This window comes from Perca flavescens, chromosome 11, assembly GCF_004354835.1.
Source record: "Perca flavescens isolate YP-PL-M2 chromosome 11, PFLA_1.0, whole genome shotgun sequence".
NCBI classification, from domain to species: domain Eukaryota; kingdom Metazoa; phylum Chordata; class Actinopteri; order Perciformes; family Percidae; genus Perca; species Perca flavescens.
The window spans coordinates 8,077,924-8,095,089 of NC_041341.1; the positions used below are offsets into that span (position 1 = coordinate 8,077,924).

A 17,166-nucleotide genomic window follows, 5' to 3' on the forward strand; every position below is an offset into this window, starting at 1 on the left:
TACATTACCTCTGTTGTTGTTACTAATTACTGTCGGGTGGAGCTTTTGGCCTCTGAGCCTTGTGTCCCATGCCTGGTTACATATCCAAGCACAGTGCACCGGATGACATCACTGTTGATTCCCCCAGGAGGGATAGAGACAGGAAGCATGACAGCCAGTAGGGATTCTAATGGAAGGTGGTCTTCACTTGGTGCGGTTTTTGTTGGCTTCACCGGTTATCTCTGCCGTCCCCCGAGAGACAATAAAAAGAAAGTTTGCACCTGTCCGATATGGGAGTAATTAGCCAATGAGATGGATTGTTGCTGCTAGTCGGAATACTACAATGTGCAACTAGGGCTGCTCGATTGTGGGAAAAAAAAAATCATAATCACAATTATTATTTTGGTCAATATTGAAATCACGATTTAACACGATTACTCATTGACTTTTGGAAAGATGTTGCATTTATACAAGCTAATAAAACAGTAAAAACAGTTCCAAACAAACCCACAGTTAAAACACCTTGAACTTTAAAATTTCCCCAAATACTTTTCCCCTAAAAATGAAGAAATATAAAAAAAAATATATTTAAATGTTGGCTGAGTGTTCAGCCTTCGTGAGGGGCGAAAGTGCACGTGTCATTCAGAACACGAGACGAAATAAGAGTTTACTTGCAAAATGGAGTGTGCAAAGTCGTTGTTTTTCTCGATTGCATTGCTTTTATGATCGTCAGGAGCCAAAAATCGCAATCAAAATTGGTTTAATTGCACAGCCCTATGTGCAACCTGAGTAAACTCCTGCACTGTAAGACGCACGTGGATGCATACATGCACATCCTCTTCTCTCACAGAAACATGTATCCTTCCCTCCTTATGTTTCTTTCTCTCTGATTTCATAAGCTTTTACTCCTTGTTTCAACACTTTGTTTTAAAGCCGTCTCTCAAAATGACTCAAAGCAACACAGGCAATGAAACTCAGACACACACACACACGCACACACACACACACACCCCTATCACATCAGCGTTGGGCCATAGAATATTTAATAAGGGGGTCTAGAGGGTCGTCAGAATTGATGGATCAATGAGAACGCCTCGGCACAAAGTAATAAATAGTCCATTTTAAAGAGTCCACTGATCTACAAGCTCGGGGCCATTAACTGAATATGCACTGGCAAACATTTCCACTTGGTATTGACACACACACAGACACACACACACACACACACACACACACACCTCCATCTCTCTTCTGCTGATCACCAATCAAAAGCCCAAGAGCGTAGCTGTGTTTGTAAAGCGAGCAAACAGAGGATCATGTTGCCGCCCGTACACAAGATTGTTACTTGAGGGAGGGCGGATGTGCTATTGGCCGCACCCAATTAATGAAACCTCCTAAGGTTCTGTGATGACTCTTGACAGCGTTTGCTTCACCCGATCGATTCTTGTTACCGATCTCCTTGCTCTGGGAACCAGCAGCTGTGCTCGCGGCGATCTGTCTCCTCTCTCACAATGAGGTCGCTTTCATGTTTGAATGTTTTCATGGAAACGAACGCAGCGGCTTCTTTGAGCAACGCAGAATACAAATATGGCGCGAATCTTGCTTTGAGTGTTTAAAGATTGAGATTGAATAGCTTTTTTTAAACTTCAATACTAGTCCGACTACCACAGTAAAACTGAAAACATATTTGAAGTAATGTGAGTTATCCCCAGGTGTTTTCTCTGGGCAGGCCTGTAAAGATCTCGCTAACATTTCGACTTTGGTAAAAACAGAATTCTAAATGAAGATCCAAGATACTTTGACTAGAAATACAAACAATAACAGTGTTGCACATGACATTTGCATATCATGGCCAAAACCATTTGCTTTTCAGGATATGAAAAAAGGCAAATTTGAAAACATAATGTCGAGCTGTTTACCTTCGACAAAGTCAGATGAAATCGCCTCGTCACTGTTTAAATATTTGTACAAACCCACGGACGAACATAAAGGGTGACCAATGGCACTGATTTATGAAAAGAATTCAAATGGCCAAATATGGAGTTATAAGGTTTCTGCCCGACAGCGGTGATACGTGATCAGTGGTCGTGCTGTCCATTCTTCAGAGCTCATGCAGGTCCGGTACAAGTCACAAACCAGATGTTCCGGAGCTGAATTCTCAAGTGAATTCTACTAATCAGTTTAGTGGTTTGCCTTTTCACAACCGTATTGATCACTCTCTCCTTCCTCTGCTCTCTCTTCACAGACAGCAACTTTGTTCTGGGGAACGCCCAGGTGCAGTCGCTCTACCCCATCGTCTACTGCTCCGACGGTTTCTGCGAGCTCACCGGCTACGCCCGCGCCGAGCTCATGCAGAAGAGCTGCGCTTGCCACTTCCTGTACGGCCCCGAAACAAGCGACAAGTCCACGGCCCAGATCCAAGGAGCCCTGGATGAGAGGAAGGAGTTCAAGACCGAGTTGGTTTTCTACAAGAAGGAAGGTGAGACTGCACCAGGAATGCGCGATTCTTCATATTTGCAACTTACCGTGTCCATTATTAGTGGTCCATGTCACATCCGGTTAATGCACATTTTCCAAGTCAAGAAAGTCTCAGTTTGTCTTATAACTGTTGAAGTATAAGACTGTGAAAATATGTTATTAGAAAGACTACTCACTTCCGAGTTTCTAAGTGACGTTTTGCTGAAGTGTGAGAGTGTGTGTGTTTTGTACTGGGATGCAAAGTTACTCACACAAGCAGCGGATTTTGCTCTGCTTTTTCTTTGGCTAATAAAAACACATTGTGTAAGATACATCCCATGTCTTACACATTGTGTAAAAAAATGGATTCTCACTCATTCCTGTTAATTTATTGGCCTGTAACTCATTTGTATGAATATCTTAGAGTGTGTATGCACTAAAATGCAATTTTTAAATTGTGCCCCAGGCATTGGTATATAAAACGTGTTTATTCTTTTCATTGCTCCCCAGCTTAAATGCTAATGTGAGCTCATGGAGAGCTGATAAAAAAAACATGAAACACTTCTAATTTGTCATTTGTGTGTGTTTGTAAGAGACAAGCTTTTCTAACCCTGCGTTGCTTTTTGTTATAGGCTTATATCTCTATTTAACGGTTTTGGTTTCGCTCAGTGGTCTTTAGACAAAGAAAAACTTAAAAACAAGCATCCAAACAGGAGCATGGATGTGGGCTTCTTAACTTACAACTTCAGAAATGACTCGCATACACCATAACACTTTCTGTGCCGTGGACAAAGAACGCATCGGTCCATTTGCCTGTGTGTGTCACGAGCTACAGGAAATGTAGGACCCAAATGCAGAGACAGACGAGACATGTAGAGTTTGAGGATTTAATAAGCAAAAATAAAGTCCATACCAAAAAAAAAGGAATCCTGCGAACAGCAGGCAGAGTAATCCAGAATAAGTAAAATACAAAACAGGAATCACAGGTAACAGGAGCCGAGAACTGCGAGACAAAACACACAGCCGCTCAAAACATAATACAATGACCTGACAACAGACAAGGGAAAGACAGAGACGGGCGAGAGAGAGAGAGGGGCGCTTGACCAACTGCCATGCTTCGCTTGTTTGCAAGCCATGATGTCTCTCTCTTTCTCATGGGTGGGCAAAATTATCTGGGGGAGGTAACCTTTCCCCTTATGACCTCATAAGAAGAAGATTCCAGATCGGCCCATCTGAGCTTTCATTTTCAAAGGCAGAGCAGGATACCCAAGGCTCGGTTTACACCTATCACCATTTCTAGCCACTGGGGGACCATAGGCAGGTTGGGGGAACTCATTAATGTTAAAAAACAACTCATAAAGTGAAATTTTCATGCCATGGGACCTTTAAATCTAAACTATGAATGAACCCTCCATTCTTTTTATTGGGCCAATAACTGAGGATTTGCATCTCATATCGTTTTTCCTGACAGGCACAGAAAGTTTCATCATGCATGTGTCATTTCTGAAGTTGTAAGTTAAAGCCCCCCTCTCCATGTTCCTGTTTGGACGCTTGTTATTATGTTTTTCTTTGTCTCAAGAACACTGAGCAAAACCAGAACCGTTAAACAGAGATACTGTATTAGTGTATGACCAAAAGCAACACAGGGTTAGCAAAGCTTTTCTCTCACAAACACACAAATGACAAGTTAGAAGTGTTTTATGTGTTTTATCAGCTCTCCGTGAGCTCACATTAGCATTTAAGCTCTTCCACAGGGGAGCAATGGAAAGAATGAGCACATTCATATCCAGCTCTTTCTCTCAGATCACCATGCTTCTCGCCTGGGGCACAATTTTAAAATTTCATTTTAATGCATACAAATTCATAATATATTCATACAAATATGATTTACAGGCCAATAAATTAACTGGAATTACTGGGAATTCAAATCTATAAACAAAAATAACAAAATTAAAAAGGTACAGAAACATTTAAAAAAATTACCTGACGATTGCGCTAGATTAAATGCCTGGGGCACAATTTGAAAATTTTAGTGCATGCTCATTTGAAAATTGTAGTGCATGCTCATAACATATGCATATAAATATGATTTACAGGCCAAACAAATACACAGGGATGACATTTAAAAAAAAAAAAAAAAAAGTCATGATAAAAGGTCCTAGGATCAGATACGTGGGCAGGGGTGAGAAATAAATATTTATATTTGCATTGAAGAAAAAGAAAAAGACATCAGTAATAATGTTGCGTGTTTATAAAAAATATCTATAGATTAGAAAAAGAATGAACTACAAGCACATATAACTAAATATAACTAACGTTTTTTTTGTTCATGCCAAAAAAAGCAAATTCATTGAATACCTCACCTAAAGATTATAATAATTAAAAAAATAATCAATATGATGTCTGTATAATTGCTTGTAATTATGCATGGAGAGGCAGAAAAGAGGACAGCACATGCTGTTACAGTACTGGGATTGTTTACCATCGTGTTCCAGTCAAACAGGGACAAATCCAACCTCAATATGGCTGATGTTTTTATTGAGCCTGACCTCTCGCTTGTGCAAATGCATTATTTACATGCATGATCCCCCTGTAGGGAATTAGTCCTGGAGATGCAGAAAGACAGTATGCAGTGTGCCACATGCAGCACACAAAGTCACGGATTACAGGTCAGTAACAGAAAACCAAAACAGCTGGTTTTGGCCTGATTTCATGCATGCATGTAGTAGCAGCAGCAGCAGCAGCAGGGGGTTACTTTTCTTAAGTCAGCAAATCCCATGAAAAGACCAAAACCACCAATGAACTGATAAAGAAAACACATATTCTGGGAGCGTATCAAAGCCGGTTAAATCTTCTTCCTGTGTGCCATAGATCTCCATTGTTGTCCAACAACTATAAAAATCAATGTTCCTTCATTACCATGAACACATATTTGCAGAATGACCCATTTCAGAATAATATAAATGATATTAGATTAAAAGTTTTAAAATACCACTGGTGGAATGTAACTAAGTACATTTACTCAAGTACTTAAATACAAATGTTGAGGTCTTTTCTTTTCAAGCCTCTTTCTACTTCTACTCCGCTACATCTCAGAGAGAAATATTGTACTTTTTACTCCACTACATTCATCTGACAGCTTTAGTTTCTTTACAAATTAGGTTTTTGCACACAAAGCACATGTAGTTTATAAAATATGATGTTTTATTATAAATTTTTTCTCATTTTAATGCTCTTATCAACATGGAAAAGTGGATTGGCTTGCTTTGGGCTTTTGTCGCCTGGCTTTGATGAGGGGGCGGAGAATTGGCATCAGCTGTGTGCTCGGCCATAAGTTGTGTGCTCGGTCATCAAGTGGTATTTCAGACTGGACGTGCTGCGATGATAGCTCAGTTCACAATGACAAAACACACAGATCACTTTGGTCTTGTCAATAGAACCATTTGGCAACTTTTTAAAAGTAAACTTTCCATTCAGAATCTTATTGGCATCCATTTCGGCGTCTCACGCTCGCCATCCACTCAAAGCGTGCCTGTTGTTTAGTTTCCGGTCTAGCTAGATCCGGTGTGGTGTTGTAGTTTTTCTAACGTTACTAGTTGTTGCAACAGCATGTGAAAAAAACTACAAAGTTTGCTAGGCCAAAAAGAATGTGAATCTCGCCATAATCACTTATGGCATAAGTGTTTGTCTTTTTCTGGTTTTAAAGGCTGCATTACAGTAAAGTGATGTCATTTTCTGAACTTACCAGACTGTTGTAACTGTTCTATTATTTGCCTTTACCCACTTAGTCATTATATCCACATTACTGATGATTATTTATCAAAAATCCCATTGTGTAAATATTTTGTGAAAGCACCAATAGTCAACACTACAATATCGTTGCGGTATCAATATTGAGGTATTTGGTCAAAAATATTGTGATATTTGATTTTCTCCATATCGCCCAGCCCTAGGAGTACCTATTTGTACTTAAGTACAGTGCTTGAGTTAATGTACTGGATTACATCCCACCGCTACTTTCAGCCAGAGAAGGCAGTGAAACGCTGCTTTCAGCCTAGTGTTTATTAAATTACTCTTTGAAATCTGTTGATTTAACAAACTTTTGACAACCACCGTCATTTTGTGCCGTACCTTTTTACCAACTTATGGAAACACATTGATTTCATTCAGAGTCTACACATCTGCTAGACTCCTCTTAGTAATGTCTTCACGAAGAAGGCTTAAATGATGCATGTTCTGCGGTGGTAAGAAATGAAATCTCCCTTTGCAAGGCAGCCAGAAGAATCCCATATATCAACGGTGTACGTGTCGTCTGTGGTATCCCAGCCTACAGTTGAGGCACAGACTTGTGGAGCTTTTTATTTTTATTTTTTTGGGGACATTTTAGGCCTTTATTTGTATAGGACGGCTTAGACTTGAAAGGGGAGAGAGAAGGGGAATGACATGCCGCAAAGGGCCGCAGTTCGGAGTGGAATCCGTGGCCGCTGCGTCAAGGAGTAAACCTCTATATATGCGCGCCCACTCTACCAGGGGAGCTTACCAGGCGCCCAACTTGTGGAGCTTTAAAGGGAATCTATACTTCCTGCTCTCTCCACACTGCGTGTGCTCCCATGGGGGATCGAGTGTATTCTGAAATTATAGATAGCACAGAAAAAAAAGCTGCTTCTCATCCAGGCTGAAAGGCAACTTTGAACACAATCACGCTATAGCTGCAGGCAGGCGACGCTAACCCCTGAATGTAATGAAGGTATGGCCACATATGGGAACGTTCTGGGAATATAATATCCTCTCAACCGGTCGAGGAAAATCCTTTCTTTTCATGAATGATGTACAAACCATGGGATAGTGAGCGGGGTATTGAGTGAAATTGTGAAAACAAAGTTAGTCCGTCCTTAACATTTCTTTTCACTGTTTCACATTTACTGCAATATTTTTCTCTAAGCACCTAATTTAAAGTCTATGTGTGTTCAGAGGGCCTAATCTGTACCTTTACCCAGTATGTGTTCATCACAGGTATTTAAACATACAGGCTCAACCTGGATTTCTTGTTAACTCTCACTGGCTCACTCACATATACCTGTATATTTTTCCACAGTGTCAGTCTTACAATCAGTGGTGGAAAGTAACTAAGTACATAATACCTAAGTACAATTTTTGTTTCATTTTCTGCTACGTTATACTTCTTCTGCACTACATTTCAGAAGCGCATTTTGTACTTTGGGCTGCACTACATTTATTTCATGAATTACTTTGCAGATTCAGATTACTAATACAAGATATAATCAACAAATAAATCCTGATTTAATATTATAGATTACGATGGAATTTTCTTGATCCCTGGGAGGAAATTCATAAGCCACCCAGCAGATGAAGTGGTTAAAATGAGCTCAATATGGATATTGCACTATAGTCCACATTGTGATTTCAATAAAATTGCGATTAATTGTGCAACCTGAGTACATGTGGGTGGAAAAGATTGACATTGACATTGACCGTGCATGTTTGCCTTTGTGTTGTCTCTCTCCAGGAACACAGTTCTGGTGTCTTCTGGACATCGTACCCATTAAGAATGAAAAGGGGGAGGTGGTTCTGTTCCTCGTGTCGCACAAAGACATCAGCGACAAGAAGAAGGACACGGAGCAAGGACCCGACACAGGTGAGTTTATATGGATAATAGTCTCTATCCTTGACATTCCACTCTGCCGGATTTCACTCATTTAGGCCTGATATCTGTTGCCTGAATATCTTTGAGTTGTGGGAAAAACACAACATTTGAGGACGCCGTCTTGGCATTTGGCCTTCACCGATCCACATTGTTCACCATTTTCTGACATTTTAGAGAGATCAAACAACTAATCGATGAATCGAGAAAAAAATCCACAGATGAATCGGTAATCACAGCATAATACGAAGAATCTACCCTAAACCGTGTAAATACCATCTCCTTTAAATTGCATTCCCTTACCTACATATACAAATGTTAATGTTTTACGGGGGATGGGCTGCTCTATTTTTGGGGTGAGACCAGCAGCTTCCTGCAGTCTGGAGAGCGATATTGATCTTCTAATCGAACTATCTACAAGAAAGTGAAAAAGTAGATCTGCAAAGATTGATCCATTAATCGATCAAATGTCACGTATTCAATTTTCTTAAGATTATTTTTTGGGCTTATCCACCTTTATTGACAGGACAGCTATGTGAGAGAGACAAGACATGCAGGAAATCATCACAGGTTGGAGTTGAACCCTGGACCTCTGCGTCAAGGCATAAGCCTCTCGGTATATGTGGGCCTGCTCTACCACTGATCCAACCCAGCCACGTCTCCAACTAATTTGATAATCTATTAATTGGCTTGAGTCATTTTTATGAAAAAGAAGTAAAAATTCTCTGATTGCAGGTGCTTAAATGTGAATATTTTGTAGTTTTTTCTCTCCTCTGTGACAGTAAACTGAATATCTTTGAGTTGTGGACAAAACAAGACATTTGAGGACGTCATCTTTGACATTTTATAGACCAAACAACTAATCGGTAAATAATCAACAGATTAATTTGACAAAGAAAATAATCTTTAGCCTAGATGCAGCCCTAACTCAAAGTTGTCCTACAACACTGACTACAAGTCGTCTAAATGAGGCAAACACACTGAGCTAAGGTATTCTGATTGGTCCTGTTTATCTCCTTTAGAGCTGGTATTTTCTAATTTGACAGTGTAATTTTGGCGTGCAGACTGCTTTGCCTTTCAGATATTAACTGCAACTGCAGTTATTATAATTGCACGCAAACAACGGTTAAGCACCCATTAATAATTGTCATCCCTTGTTTCATCCTGCGTCTTTTCCCCAGTGTACAGTAAATCTCACACTGATTAGATGAGTGTGTCTGTCAATGTAAATATCACATTAATAGGAACGACACATGGTGAATCATAAACATCCCGTCAGAGACAACACACACACACGCTTATCATAATGCAGATACTTGATACACATGAAATTACCAGGCAGTATTTGTGAGTTAATTAAAGAGGTTATTAGAGGAATATGCAAACTCTACTCTGTTTTTGTACACAATGAGTGACGTGAAGACAAGGAGTGACATTTAAATAAAAAATACATCTTGAATATGAATTAATCTTAAAATATCCTTATATCTAGTAAAATAACTTTCGGTCATTTTAGCGATTCAGGTCCCCCAGACTGTGTTAGCTCTTCATGTAAATGTGTTCATATTAATGTTTAAATGTTTAGAGCACCAGTGTAAAACTCAAACCCCCTGGGGGCCGAAACTGACCCCTTGTAGATTTAGATCTGGCCCATATATCAATTTAGATTTAGATTTAAAATAGATTTTGGCCCGACTAGTTGTGCACCAAACCAAAAATGCTGAAAATGTTTTTCAGATTGCAATAATGTGACATTCAAAGCAGAAATTGGTAGATTTGCTGACTTTGAGACTTAGAAATCCCCACAGAACCAGAGATTTAGGGTTACCCTAACCCAAACCGACAACCATTGGTTACCCGGTTTCTACATGGCAAATACATCAAATTCTAACTGGCCCCCATCTAGTTTTGCGGGGGGGTGGAGAAATTGCGGCAGTGAGCGATTTCACATTTTTACAGCTTTAACTTTACATCTCCGAGCCTATAGGACACAAAATCCCATAAAAAAATGTTTTCACCATATGGAACCTTTTAAATTTGAACCCAAACCATGTGCTTACCTTGAACCTAACCAAGTTGTTTTTTGTGTTTTTGACAGGCCCAGAAAAATGTTGTCCTGCCAATCACATACTGTAGGAGTATCGCATCAGGAAATGCTTCCACAGTATGTGTCGTTCTAGCGAGCACAGATGGTATTTGGTCTTTTAATTTGGAGGACTTGATCTAAAGCTGTCATTTTTTGACTATAATATTAAATATATTTTGCCAGGATACTGCACCTGTAGGATTTATGAAAAGAGCCCCAAATCAGGGCAGTTCCTCTCCTTTCAGTTAGCACCTGACTAGTCTTGCATGGCCAGACCTTCTTCCACAGCATAACAGAGGAAGGCTATTTTGCAAAAGTGCCGCTGGGAAGGTACTTCTTTTGGTGGAACGTGTATGTTTAAAAGTCGTGCAACAGAAAACTCAGATTGGACAGATAGTCTAGCTAGCTGTCTGGATTTACTCTGCAGAGATCTGAGGAGCAGTTAACCACAGTCCTCAGAAATCCACCGGAGTTTAGAACCCCAACACAAAGAAAGGTAGCGGACATCCGGCCGTAAACGGGGGGCATCCGTTGGAATTTCCGTGGCTTTTCCCAGAGGTTAGCGCCGCCCATGACAATTGTGATTGGTTTAAAGAAATGCCAATAAATGCCTCCCCAGCGCTGTGGAGGAAGGTCTGGCAATGCAAGACTAATCCATGAGTGAAACAATGACATCCGACGCAGCAAAGTGGAACGTTGTGGATATAGACTTGTTAGGACCTGAATAAAAGGTTGTTGTTTTTTTGCCTGTGGCCTAAAAGTCGGTCCACCCACCTGACATAACGTCTGACCAATAAAAATCATCATATAGTTCCAGATGTGTTGGGTACCTGGTTGTATTTTTCCTGGGGCACACATTATCGACTGACACTCCTGAGTGACTCGGCGGGTTTGTTGTTTTGTACTCTTGATGGAGAAATCCCAGCATGCAAAGCTAAAAGAGCAGACTTAAGAGGTGTGTGTTGACTGTTAAGGGAATGCCTGTGTTGAAAAACCTCTGTATTCAATATTTTTGTAATCCAGCAGACTTTATTCTGCAAACATTGAATACACAGTTATTACAGCCATTCAAATCTTACTTTTAAACGTCCCGTTGCCAGCTGAGTTCACTCCAAAGAGTCTGAATAGTGACCCCGGAGAGAGACGGGCAGGGAAGCAGAGTAATCAAGACTCTTAAGATGAAGTGGAGTGTTTAAAGTTTTAGTTTTAGTTTTTTTAGATTGGCTTTCAGAGCTGCTGTCTGTACTGCTTCCTGGGGGTAAAGAGCACCTGCTTGAAATCACTTTTCCGATTCCCCCCCCCCCCCCTCTGAAATGTTTGAAGCCTGCCTTCATATACTCAGCTGTGTTTTACACACTGCATGAGTTATTACATTTCAAATTCAAGCTTCCAGATTTGGAATGCAGCACACACCACAGGGGACAAAGACAAACAACAAAATAGATGGAAAGGCAAGGCGAGAGAGAGACCAAAGGCTTAAATGGCTTCTATTTCTGATTCATCACTGAGATAAGACTATACCCACTAACAAAATGTTGAGTTTCTGCTAAATTAACCACCTCTGGATGTGAGAACGAAATGAAACGGGGAATAAGTGACAAACAAGTAGAAAACGAGGGAAAAGTAAAGACTCATCAGACATTTATGATGTGTTGAGGTGACACAAACAATCCCATTTACCTGCTTTCTGCTCCTCAGTGGGAGTCTGCTGACTGGATTAACGGTTCACTTTTGGCACTTAGAGCAGGGTGATGTGCCTTTTGCAAAGCGCAAAATCAGTTTGTGAAATGGAAGGGGAGGCGAGAAAGGAAAGAAAAACACATGAAACACATTTACGATTGAAAAAGAAATCAAAGAAAGAGAGACATAATTGTGCTGATAAACACTCACAAAAGTGCCTTTTAAAAAGCTAACACTAGCTCTCACACACATGCACACTGTGTAAATTGACTGTATTAATCATTTAGAATGTATAACCAGCCCATTTCCCCCACTAGCAAACAGAGAATGTACTGTATATTCTGAAAGCCAGCGCCGTTAGTATTCACAGCATTATAAGAATCTACCCTAAAGTGTGTAAATACCATCTCCTTTTTTAAATTGCATTCCCTTCTCTGCCAACTGTAAATGCATGTTTAACAGTTGCAGGTTAAAATAGACTGTATCCTTCTCTACACATACAAACATTTTAGTTTTACGGGGCATAATGTATATTAATCGATTAGTTGTCGACTATCTGAATTCATCTCAAAGCTTTAACTAGAGCTGCAAAGATTAATTGATTAGTTATCAACTGCTAAATTAATCGCCAACTATTTTCATAATCCACCAATTGATTTAAGTCATTTTTTTTTTTTTTGTTTGGGCATTTTTAGACCCTGATTATGACAGGACAGCTTAGACATGAAAGAGGAGAGAGAAGGGAATGACATGCCGCAAAGGGCCGCAGGTCGGAGTCGAACCTGCACTGCTGCGTTGAGGACTGATCCTCTGTAAATGGGCGCGCACTCTACCAGGTGAGCAGCCCAGGAGCCCCCGAATTGAGTCCTTTTTATGAAGAAAAAAAGATTCTGTAATTCCAGCTTCAGACCAAGCAACTAATCCATTAATCGAGAAAATAAGACAGATTAATTGACTATGTATGAAAATAATCGGTAGTTGCAGCCCTATTAAGAAGCACATTTTCCCAAAATGTTTAACTATTCCTAAATTTTAGTGTGTTAAAGTGTCGTCCAGCGATGTCTGAAGGCAAATGGGTTTATAGCTGAATTGCCAAACTGCAAAGTGGGGTGAAAAGCCGCCATCGCCATCGAGAGGCGCGGGACGCTTTCACCAATCATGTGAGGATAACAGCACACACTATCTGGTGGTGTAAACCAGTGGTTCCCAAACATTTTCACATCAAGGACCGCTTAACTGACACAATATAGACCACGGATGCCCATTTAATGGTAAGGATTTGCTTTTAGATGTTTTATGGAAAAAGTCACATTTCCTGTCATTGGGTTACTTATGGATTAGTCCTCGCATTGCCAGACCTTCCTCCACAGCGCTGCAAAGGAGGGTCTGGCTAGTCCACACAGCAATCTGGGATGGGATAAAAACATGCTCTGGGTTATTGGCATTTCTTTAAACCAATCACAATCATCTTGGGCGGCACTAAGCGCCGGATGGAGCCACGATTTCGCTGAAAAAATAGCTTTGGGAAGGAACTTGTTTTGATGGAACGTGTACGTTCAAAAGTAGTTTTAGTCGTGCAACAGAAAACTCAGACTGGACAGATAGTCTAGCTAGCTGTCTGATTTACCCTGCAGAGATCTGAGGAGCAGTTAACCATAGTTCTCATAAATAGACCGGAATTCAAAATTTCAACACAAAGAAAGAGGAAGATAACATCTGGCTGTAGAGAGTGACATCTAGCGGAATTTCCAGATTGATTTTATAATACTGGCAGAAAAACTGGATTTTGGGGACATTTCTCATCTCTTTTATTGTGTTGAATCATCAATGAAGGTGCACCCTTTTCCAGGAATTTTACATGTTGGCAAACTGTACCCAGCATTTCTATCACCAATTTTAAAGTTATCCCATCAGCCTCCCCTGATCAGAACTCTAGCCTCTTCCTCTTTTTTAAAGTAGTGAGAATGCCCTGCTTTAATATAGCTCAGAAGACAAACTTTTAACTTTGCTACCAGTAGTTGAATGTGACATGTGAATAACCCCAAACTGAATTCTACATACAGAGAGAAAGAAAGGAAGAGTCCTCACAAACAGAGAACCATCTGAACTTTTTGAAATCCATCCTAGATACGATGAACAAATCAAATTTACCGGCTGAATATGAAAATGATTTGGTTACAGGCATGGCATCATATTATAGACAGACAGAGGGACATTCATGAAAGGAAATGCAAAATGGAAATGGAGAGAGCAAGAAAAGATTTTCCGTCTTGATGATGGCTTAATAGAAAACAACTCCCTTTATCTACCTACGCAGGGGTGATTCCAGGATTTTTTATGTAGGGTGGCACAGGGGGGACCAATAATCAGTCAGGGGGGGCCCAGGAGGGTGGACATTTTATCAGAATACAACATAGATATTCTGCTTAGAAATATATTAAATATTGGATAGGATAGAACAACACAATGTAATTCTGATAAATAAAACATCACATTCATTATTAATTTCACTTGTTTTCATTTAAAACCAGTTGTATATCCGAACACAATACACATTTTGTACAAGCTCAGTCTGCCACTTTATAAAAGCAAAAACAATTCCATTGCTGGTTCTATGGTATCCAGTGTTTCCTCCAGGTTTGTAAAAGACTTAGGTGCACTTATTTTGCAAGGTAGTTTAGGGGTCCTTGCTCAAGGAAATGTAACGGTTTTACATTTTTTTTTAAATATTCACTTTTACATAATTTTGGACCATTATTATTACCATATCTGTTAGGGGTGCACAATTCAGATATCGATATTTTTTAGGCTCAAAAATGGATTTTCGATTCAAAAAGGATTCACAGTATGTAAATGTAGTTACTTTTCCCATGTGATTGCAGTAGACATACAATTAAAAAAATAAAAATATTGATTTTTGGAATTCTATGAATCGATTTTGAATCGGTAGAGCTTGAATTGCGATACAAATGTAAATCGAATTTTTGCACACCCCTAATATCTGTGTGTAAAACGTTGCAAAAGCTAAAGCAGATAAAAAAGAATAATACTCAAAGCTTAAAGACCAAACTAAAGAAGTCCACTTAGAGCCGACTACAATCAGTAGATCTGAGAGAAGTCATTTAGTTACATTCATTGGCTTAGTTGCTGCCCATCACAATCTCCCAATGGATTGGGGGGTCGGGCACCGGGGAGAGCCAATCATATGTCAGGGGGGGCCGGTGCCACCCTGTGCCCCCCCATCTAGCCCCGCCCCTGTACCTACAGTACTTCTTTGTCTCCTTTTGTTTCTTTACCTTACCTGATCTAATCTTTCGTTATAAATAATGACAAAACAGGATGACGTGAGGTGTTGGAGAGTTCCAGCCATTATTTTGGATTCTGTTACTAATACAGATCTGGATGTCAGCCCAAACTGAGCATTGAATTCTACCTAAAGAACAAGCTTGTTTAGTCAATAAAGAGCCACAAAGGCAGGGAGAAGATCATTATCATATCCGATATTTACCCAAACACTCGAGCAGCATGGGATGCACATCAGAGTATAGAACTGGCACAGAGGAGTCATGATCAAACAAACAGGGAATTCTACTCTGAAACATGCAAATGGTTTGACTCATCTGAGACTGGAGGCTGCTTCACTGAGAAGGCTTTGTGCTATAAACAGATTTCTACAAAGTAAGAAGTTAGATGAGGATTTCTTTTTGACAGGTGAAACAACGGAATAGCAAAAACTAGCAAACAAAGCAAAAATAAATCTGCTTGGGAAGTGGCTTCAAATATTTACAGCCTTGGTGAGTAATGTTGATCTAGTCCTGTGTATGTTCTATGACTATACTGTATATTTTAACGGCATTCACAGTTGTATTTTAGTTTATTACATTTCGAATTGCATAATTTGCCGACAACTTTGGTTGGCCACGGCGGTTGGTTTTGGGAGATTATTTTGTGAGCTTTTTTTGACTTTTGACACTTCTTACAGCGTTTTTGTTGCTTTTTACCAACTGAGCAGCTTTGTCGGAGATAATTGTATAAAGGCCTGACAGAAAATATGTTCTGTATTTTAACCGTAGGTACTCACAAAACTGCCGTTTTGTAATTAAGGGGCAAAGTCCGGAAAATGAGCTGCCAGTACTTTACTCTACTTACTAGAGTCCATTTCTTTCAATTTTCTGTCCTGTTGTGCTTCTTGTGGTCTCAGTTTATGTGTCAATCTTTCCATTACAAGGAGTTCTTCCACAATTGTTAGCCATTGGTTCGTCGGTAATGGTGATTCCTCACCCCAATTCCAAGCTTTCTTGCTAGCTACTAGCAGTACTTTGATCAAATACCTATCACTAGCAATAATATACCTGCACTCTTGCCAACATTTCTGATGACTGCCCAGCTGCTTGCTTTTCAATTTTTTTCAAATAAAGAAACAAATCTTCCATGAAAATTCCCTCCAGATTTGTGAGTTTGTTTCCTCCAGGTATCCTGCCAATCTACGTCTGACATTTCTACATTGAGGTCTTTCTCCCAATTTACCTTGATCTATTACAGATAATGTTTTCACTGCCTCTGACTTTTGGGTTCAGAGCATTTCAGTCAACACAGCTTGGTTTAAATTCTCATCGCGTGTTGTGGATTGGATTGTGGCTCAGCATGTTCCCATCTCCTTCACAGATGAGGAGACGGGTCTGGAGGTGCATCAGGTAACTCGCCCTCCAGGCTTCAACGCCAACCGGCGCCGCAGCAGAGCGGTTCTCTATCACCTGTCAGGACACCTGCAGAAACAAGACAAGAGCAAACTCAAGATCAACAATGTGAGTTTCTCTGTCTACACGGATACATCTGTACTAAAGGGTTTCATCTACTTCCCTGAAAGACTGGACTAACTCTGTGCTCACTACCTACCCATGTTCATTATATTTATAAGGTGTTTGGTTTAGAGTAGGGCTGGGCAATATATCAATATAAATCAATATCGGTATATGAGGCTAGATATCGTCTGAGATTTTAGATACCGTTATATCATAATATGGCATTAGTGTTTGTCTTTTTCTGGTTTTAAAGGCTGCATTATAGTAAAGTGATGTCATTTTCTTCAACTGTTCTATTATTTGCCTTTACCCACTTAGTCATTATATCCACATTACTGATGATTATTTATCACAAATCTCGTTGTGTAAATATTTTGTGAAACCACCAATAGTCCACCCTAGAATATCTTCGCAATATTGATATCGCCCAGCCCTAGTTTAGAGCTGCAAAGATGAATCGATGAGTTGTCAACTATTAAATGAGCCGCCAACTATTTCAA

At 39.9% G+C, this 17,166-nt stretch overlaps 1 protein-coding gene across 1 annotated transcript in view; it reads left to right on the forward strand.

Moving 5' to 3' along the window:
* kcnh3 (potassium voltage-gated channel, subfamily H (eag-related), member 3) overlaps positions 1 to 17,166 on the forward strand; it is a 173,634-nt gene that overhangs the window by 114,052 nt on the left and 42,416 nt on the right. The window contains exons 2-4 of the mRNA XM_028590386.1: positions 2,225 to 2,458; positions 7,964 to 8,092; positions 16,530 to 16,669. Coding sequence (XP_028446187.1) covers positions 2,225 to 2,458; positions 7,964 to 8,092; positions 16,530 to 16,669 — 503 coding nt within the window. The remainder of the gene's footprint in view (positions 1 to 2,224; positions 2,459 to 7,963; positions 8,093 to 16,529; positions 16,670 to 17,166) is intronic.